The sequence below is a fragment of the Physella acuta genome, unplaced genomic scaffold (genome assembly GCF_028476545.2).
Source record: "Physella acuta isolate Inbredline_101_S28 unplaced genomic scaffold, ASM2847654v3 ptg000242l, whole genome shotgun sequence".
NCBI classification, from domain to species: domain Eukaryota; kingdom Metazoa; phylum Mollusca; class Gastropoda; family Physidae; genus Physella; species Physella acuta.
In genome coordinates this window covers 736,650-745,202 of record NW_026731761.1, presented here as the reverse complement: position 1 = coordinate 745,202, position 8,553 = coordinate 736,650, and the positions used below count along the sequence as shown (strand labels likewise).

Genomic DNA, 8,553 nt, shown 5'->3' with positions numbered 1-8,553 from the left:
TTTTAGGTCTGTTTATTTAACTACATACAAATTTGTTATAAAATTTACTGTTGGAAAAAATACTAACTCAATGCATATAAATTTTTTTAACCAAATTTTAATTACTAAATAAAGTAATATATAATTAGAAAGGAAATAATATTTCCATGACTAGGCAGAATTATTTTTATACTCTTTTACAGCATTAATTAAACTGCTTTTTATAATAATTTATTTTTATTATTAATATGTTAAAGACTAAAATTTTCTGATATATATTTATATAACATTGCTATATCATAGTATAAACCTTGTAAACAAATTTTTATTTTTATAAAAAAGACAATTTTAGAACTAGGGTTAGTTTAAATGTTATTTATGCATTTAAAACTGTTTCTTTTACTTTATTTGAATATTAATAGCTTATTTAATACCAAAAATTGTATATTTTTCAAATTTTTTTAAATAATATTAATTTTGTAGGTTATGTCTTTTTGTACCAATATTCAGCATTATGAAACAAATTGTGACTTTGAAACCTAACTCTTCAAGTCTGCAAACAGCATGTTTTATAAATAAAGTTTTCCTTCTAAATTAGAATTGCTAAAATTATTTTCTGATTAAATGTAATCTTGTATTTTTGTTAGTTGTTCCAGTATTATCATTTCTTAAGCAACAATTGTACATTATATATCAAGCATTAATTGACAAAAAAATAATCAATTTGGCCCGATCTAGCCACTTTTATATTTATGTACAAAAATATTTCTTCCTGCAATAAAATTAGACACAGCATTGTTGAACTGGATAGAACACGACTCATTAATATCTTGAACATTTTCAAACTACTTTATTTTATACAGTTATTGTATTTCTAGAGTTAAACTCATTTTAATTTTTTTTTTTTTTTTTTTTTTTTTTGTGATCTTCAAGTAAGAAAGTTCATTTTTTTTTTCTTGCAAAATTGAAAGGGTGCATGATTTTTTTTTCTTTATTACATATATATTTTAAACTGGTACTTGAAGCAAATCTGTGATGCCCATGACACTTATTTTTGACATTAAATTTAGAAAATATTTGATGGTTTTGTTATGTGGTGTGGTTCTGTCTTTCTATTAGTTGATGTTTTTGTGTTTGGTGTTTTCTTTACTTTCCTCTTCTGCCCCTTTGTTTAGGTGGACCATTGGGACACACCTTTAATCATTGTTCTCTATTCCACGATAACTTCAATCATCCTCAGTGCATCTCCCAGTGTCAAAACTAACCCACTCACTCAACTTGTCTTTCTATTTCCTCTTTTCCCTGATTGGCAGTTCCTTGTCGATAATTTTTGCCAGACCTTACAACCTTTGATATGTCCCTACAATTTTATTTAGGTTTTAACTATAGTCAGTCGGTCATCAAGATCACCAATCACCCTTCAGAACCTGTTCCATACTCTACTGAAATAGACCTTAAAAAATTAAATGCCCGATGTTTGATATATAACGGGTTAAATAAACAGTCAAACATAGATATCATACAATAGAAACTTATCTTTCCAGCAGATTTGGTTAAACTAAACAGGACAATCTAGTAGAGAAACACAACTCAAAAACAAACATTTCTTGTATTAAATACTTTCAATATTTATTGAAACTTTTTGTAGAAACAAGATAAAATAAATGTGGGATAGATTGGACAACATTCTACGGACACAAGATGGTATACTGGATGGGTCTAATGATGGGTCAGTGGCTGATGGTCACCAGTCACACCATCACAACACCCGCGTCCAGTTCGCAGACAAAGTTACAACATTAAAAGATACCATCGGATAGTTTGCATAGAGCTAAGTTTACCTAACAACAATCTTCCTAAACTCTGGGTGCCTCACACAATAAGATGACAAGATGGGTGATGTGAGACTAGATCTCTTCTACACCAATCTAACAAAAAATAACCATTCTCTGCTGCACTATGTTAAAATTTTAAACTGCTAAAACTACCTACTTTCTCTAAATACAATGTTGACATTTAAAAGTCAAAGACAGTAAAAAACATACAACTGTACAGTCAACACAGTATAAAAAACATAGAATATAATCTTTATTAATGAGTATATTTTCTTTCTTTAATTACATAGTTAAATAAAATGTACAATATTTGTAAAACAATAATGAAGGTTAAATATTTTTTTATATTTTTTTTTGGTGAAAGCTAAGATCCTTAGGATAAAACTAACCGTCTAACCGTCCATTATTTGGTGCTGGTACAGCTTCTCCGTCCTGCTAAAATATGTGACCACATGTTCAACGCAACCCCAGAGGGAGAAAATGAAATAGTTTTATTATATTTATCAACAAGTGAGAGTGCTAGATCAACATACAAAATAACTGTACATGAAAACATGAGCATCCACAGAGAAATAGTAGATACATATATATGAAGGAGATGGTGCCGACATTGGTTTTTAAAATAATGAAAGAGGTATGGATCTAATGATTTTAATCTAAACATAGTTAATAATGTGAAAGTTAAAGCTAAGAGAAGTTTGAGTTGCACCTGCGCAGGTGTGTCACACCTATGTGTTGAGCTGCACTTCTACAGGTGTTGGCTCACAACTTCAAAGATGTTGAGTTGCACCTTCACAGGTGTGTCACACCTTTGAAGTTTTCACCTCACACATTCTAATGTGCTGAGTTGCACCCAATTTGAAAGTTCTGGAATAAATCCGTGATAAAGAAGAAATGGAAGCCCTAACAGGCAAGGCAATGCATCTATCATGTCCAGAAGTTGAAGAATGAATGTCCAGCTTAAAGCTATTTATTTAAATAGAATAACATACGTCCGCATCAAGAACATACACTTCTTAGCTCCGTTTTAGTTTAGAGAGTCCAACACTTAATGATCAGTAAAAATTTGTAACATTACGCAGATAAGATAAACATGTATGTTGATTACGAATATTGACATTTTTCTACGCATAATCAACCCACATTCACAACTTTCAGAAAAATGGTCAATTAAATATATATATTTTAATTAAAATACATCACATAATATTGTTTGATCAGAGACAAGTATGGAGCTAGCGAGAGTTCAATACCACCTGGATGTGTGGCGCCATCCGGATATGTGGAACCAGCAAGACGTTTGGCACCATCCATATCCGTGGATACCCAGATACATGATGGATAATGATAAACTGTTTTCATACAAGAATGGATGTAGAGACATATTATACAAAGGCAATTAAAACAGTTCAGACACCTTCATCCTTTTTTATCTCATTGCCACTAGTAGACAAAAACAAGAATAACATAGTAATATCTTACAGTATAAACTAGATGAATAGAAGAAAAAAAAATGAACATGACACAGTGGAGGTTGATGAAAAAGTTTAGATCAAATATCCAAACACAATGACCAGTTTCTAATGTCAGATGCCATCAACTTTTTACATGTTTCAATACCCTAACACAATCCACTTATTTTTAGACAGAGCTCTTTAATATTTCTCATTCATCCTTTCTTATCAATGTATCAAATATCTCAAAATATGAAACCAATAGTAATGTAGTAGAAAAATAACTTTTCAAAATACAAAAACGCAGATAGTATAATAACTATCTTAATACAATGTATCATCTTCAAATGGATGTTATAATGGGTTTCAACCATTCATTATCATCAAAATGTCAACTATATTGTAGTCATAAGTTTAGTGTAGTAAAAAATAATTTTTTGGCATGATTTGTATGTGCTGCAAGTGGGTCTCAATCCTAACAGCAGACCACAATGGCACCCTCAACTCCACAGCTCAGGGGGTGGTGAAGTGGCCAGGATTTTTTAGCCCAGGTTGCCATCTCTTCAATTTGCTATGCTAACTGCCATTTAAGTGAACTGATAAATGCCCCAGTCAAAAAACTCTCACAGACTTTAAGCACCTCTTCATGTTTTTCTCATGTTCCTCACAAACACTACATAACTTGTTATTAAAGTCTTGAAATTTCTACACTGCTTCAGTCAAACTTGACATAACAGTGTCACTAAACAGTTCTAATATATTTCACAAAGTCTTGACATTTCTACACTGCTTCAGTCAAACTTGACGTAACAGTGTTGCTAAACAGTTCTAAAATGCTTTGCAGTAGCTTGACATGAGCTCAACAAATCTCAATCAGCTCTACAATAGTCAATAAATGTTTATCACTACTGTTTGACTTGGCATTTCTATAACGCTTAACAACAAATTTAATATTTCTATAACGCTCAACAAAAAACTTGACATTTCTATAATGCTCAACAATAAACATGATGTTTCTATTCTAAACAGGTTTTCTAAACTTTGATTTACATTTTTACACATCATATTAAATGCCTGATGATGAAAAAGTAAACTAGTGGTAAAAAAAAAGTCTCAATTACTTATTTTACACACTAGGCTAAAATGGATGATCTGTTATGTTAAACCATGTTGCAACTATCAGGAGGTAGTAGGCTACAAGTCTTCAATGATAACATCTGCGTTCAGGTTGTTATTGTTTGAGCAGTCAGTGTTCATGTTAGTCCTTGACAAAATGAAGCGCAAAAATCTGGCAGAGAAATCTCATCTTGCCAGTTGGGTTTCCACATTTGGCCAGTGAAACCAAATGAGAGTATTATACAATTTTATTTGGCTTGACAAGGGTGAAAAAATGTTTTGTTGTACTAAAATTACTATAAATATATAAAAGTATAAAATAATAGCATCAGGACTAAACTTTAAAATTTAGTCTGTTCTTCAGTTATTTTTTTGTTTCCTAAGCCATAAAAATATTTTTTAAACCACTTGGGTAAAAAGGTAAGAGAACGCTTATCAAATGTTTATTTTCAAATTTGTAAGCAATGTCAAGGTTATGTAAATCTAGAAATAAATCTGGTCCCATTTGCTATCTATTGAGCAGGAAAAAAAAATGTTATACATTTGTTTCATCTAAAAATTACTCCATCTTTTTACACTGACAGGACAAAACCAACTAAACATGAAATAAAAAACTTCTTTTTAAAAGATGGGTCCAGTTTTTTAAAGTGTGACAGAAAATGCTATAAAAATACTACCCAACACAGCCAAAACAACTTTGAAAGAACTGACTAGTCTTATATTAGCAACGAAAGGTTTTAAAATATCAACAACATAAAAGATGCTGAAACAAATATAAGACTTGGTCAATAGATTTTGTTAGTTCTGCTCTGACAGAATTTAAAAACCATCCTCTAAAAATAATTTAATAGATAAATAAAATTACCAGTAAAAATCTTACATTATTGCAATATAACAAATAGTATATAAATTTAATTAACTTCATGGATAAAAATTAAAGGAACAATCTTTTCTATATCAACTAGCGTTTACAGCCAACAAATTCAGTTCTGCTCTTTGTGAAGTGTTTTGAAACAAACTATGTGTTTTTAAAACAATGTTTTCTTTATGATGTCAATCAGAATAGGTAAGTCTATTCAGCCTGAAGTAAATGAATTCACATAAAAAGGCTACTTTAACAGAATATAAAACTGAACAGGAAATCATATAGAAAAATAAAAAGCGTAACAGGAAATCTTTAAGAAGTAAATCATTAAAATTATTTATAATTTCAAGAGTCCTATGTTAACTGTTTACAGTCCTCTCTTAACCCTAAATATTTCAACAAGCTTACACTATCAACAAACACCCAGCCCTACTCTGCCGTCTAGCCTAATCTTATTTACAGTATTGACAGACGTAACACAATGGTACTTTCACTTCTTCTTGGACATGCGTTTCTGTTCCTTCTCTTTCAGCTTTCTCTCCTTCTCTTGCTGTTTCTTCTCTCGTTCCACATTGGCCTTTAATTCTTTGATTTTCTTTTTCAAAAGATCTCGATCTTTGGTGACTGTCACCCCCATTGACTGGAAAACAAAGTCAATTATCTAAATTTGAATTGAGTAAAATAAAATTATTTTTAAAATTTTGTTTTTAAGACCAAAATAATTGGAGAGTCAAATAGTGATTTGTATAAGAGCCTTGCTGAGAAAAAAAAATGTATTCTTTTCAACACTAACTTGTAATTAAATGATAAGAATCAGAAAAGAGGAAAATAAAAATAGCACTTGTTTTGTGTTATAGAAATCTTACTTTCATTTTTGAGCTGTCCAGAAGCAACAGCTGGCTTCCTGTGATGCTTTTATCTCTGAAAGCTGAAGAGTACCTGTCCAGATCAAGGGAAGTCAGCCAGTTTGATACATGTTCTGTGTTCCAGTCTGTCACTGATGAGCTCTGGCTCTGATTACTTTTGCTAGCTGCTGTATTCTCCTGTAACAGATAGTATTTGCATGATTGCATTCAACTATGCAGCAGATAGTTCATTAAAAAGAAAACCTCCAGCTTGCTTTAACTTGTAAAACTAAAAACAAAGATTATTTCCCTTTGTACAATAAATGAAGCCAAAGGGAGAAAACAAATAACTTGTTTTTATTACATCTACCGATATGTTTTACCGAGTAATGCAAAAATCAATGCATCAACTCATTATCAAATCCTAGACATAGCCAAAATTCTTACTTAAAACCAATAAAAACACAAAATAGATCAAATACCCAATAACTGCTAAAACTAACATTAATGCAATCACCAAACATCTAACCTTAATATAACACTAGCACCAAACCCTAACACCAACATCAAGATCAAAAGACAACAGTAGTCTTACCTCCACTGTGGCTGGACCTGAGATGTTGAGGGTAAATCTCCCTGACCTCTCCACATCCGGTTCACTCACCATTGTGGATGTGGTAATGTCACTGTTGATGCTTGATACTATTTCAAATTTTAATAAAAGTAACATTTATTTATCATAAGTTCTAAATATTATTTAAATTATGGAAAGCTTGCAAATTAAAGAGACTAGTTTAATGTATCAATATTTAAACATAAAACAACAGTCAGAAATTTCAGATTTTTTTTCCGAAAGGGAAATCACTCAGATAAACAAGGGAAATCACTACAACAATTATTTCAGACAACTCGAGAAGAGGAAAATAAAGCAGTAAACAGTAAACATATTTAAAATACACAATTCTAGGCTAACTTAACTAAAGATATATAACTATGACCTTTACTTCATCTAGTATTTTAAAGTATTCATAGCAACGATACAACTACTATGGCTTCTAATGTTTGGTTAATATATATATATATATACATATATAAAATTATTAAAATGGTAGATACATAAATTCTGTAAAGTACAGATAGTAATAACATGCAATATAGAAACACACAGCATACACAGATCAAGTTTAAAAAAGAACATAGGGATTAGCCATTGAATATAAGTGAGTATTAAGTTGAAATATTAATTAGTCAGATTAATTGTAGTTAGGTGCAGAAAAAATTAAACCAACATTTAACTTTAACTAAACCGAACCACTATTTTAGTAGACGAAATTCTATACTAAAATAAATTAATAAGAGGCCAATTTTTAAAGAAAAAAAGTGTAAAATGTAAGAAAAAATTGAACAATTAACATGAATTGAAATTGAACCAGAGAAAAGCCAAGAAAAAAAAGATGCACAAAAAGTGGTGCAATAAAATTTGTTGTTCTCAATGCATGTCATGCTCGTTAGCAAGTTCTTCAATACCTTTCTAACTTTTAATCGAGATATTAAAATGTCTAAATCTTTATAGAATAAATTGTTACTATTACTAGAAGAAAAAGGTATGGTCTTGAGACAGAATTTTTTTTATATTTTGTTTGTTTTTTAAAAGTTGGTGTATTTGATTGGAATATCAGAATTTAATGTCATTTTTTAGTATTGTGAGTTTTAATAGTTGTTTTTTTTTTAAATGTATGTGTATTTCCCTAGAAAAACAGAATTCAATGTAGTTTTTGAGTACAGTTTTTTTTTTTTGACTAGAATAACAGAATTTACTTCAGTTTTTGACTGGAAAATTTCAGAGATGGACGAAGGTATTGACTGGCTGGCTAAAACTCACCATCGTAGTCCCAGTACCCAGTGTCAATGCGTTTTTTTGAGACCAGGGTAATGCCGACAGAGTCCAGCCCAGGGTCGGACTGGGAGTGCTGCGACACCAGAGAGCGATTGGCCAGTAAAATGACACCGCCGCCTGTGTCATTGTCCCGGCTTTTTGACGACTTCCAATTGAATTTAGGAAAACTGAAGCCTGCCATGCATGCAAGTTAATGATGTAAAAACTCAAGATAAAACAAAACAAAAAACCAAGAAAATGGGCATCTTTTTCCTGAGTGTGTCAAATATAACAATTAAATTTGTAAATAACATACTTTTTTTAATATATTTTTTTTTTAATTTAGAAATTTTTTTTTTTAAAAATAGTCCATTTTTATTTTGACTACACTGAGGAAAAAGAAGTCACGGTTCTGAATAGTGACCGATTGTTATTAAAAATGATCATGCAGTAAGATGATAATGATCGGTGTATGTGTGGGTATCAAGCAGGTAGATATAATGATATATTGGCAAGCATGCTGGGTTTGGTACTCAAACTTCATTGTGTACGCAGGTAGATGATGAGACAGTTCTTTAATTAA

General features: G+C 30.8%; 1 protein-coding gene across 14 annotated transcripts in view; it reads right to left on the bottom strand.

Moving 5' to 3' along the window:
- Positions 1-4,019: 4,019 nt before the first annotated feature.
- Positions 4,020-8,553, bottom strand: part of LOC131938356 (microtubule-associated protein futsch) — a 100,554-nt gene continuing 96,020 nt past the window's right edge. For 13 of the 14 annotated variants that reach the window (XM_059296368.1, XM_059296367.1, XM_059296366.1 and 10 more), the window contains 4 exons: positions 7,977-8,165; positions 6,690-6,796; positions 6,116-6,292; positions 4,020-5,889 (listed from right to left, as the gene is read on the bottom strand). In XM_059296368.1, the coding sequence (XP_059152351.1) occupies positions 5,740-5,889; positions 6,116-6,292; positions 6,690-6,796; positions 7,977-8,165 (623 nt within the window). In that variant the 3' untranslated portion in view covers positions 4,020-5,739. The remainder of the gene's footprint in view (positions 5,890-6,115; positions 6,293-6,689; positions 6,797-7,976; positions 8,166-8,553) is intronic. The other variant, XM_059296380.1, reaches the window with a different exon arrangement.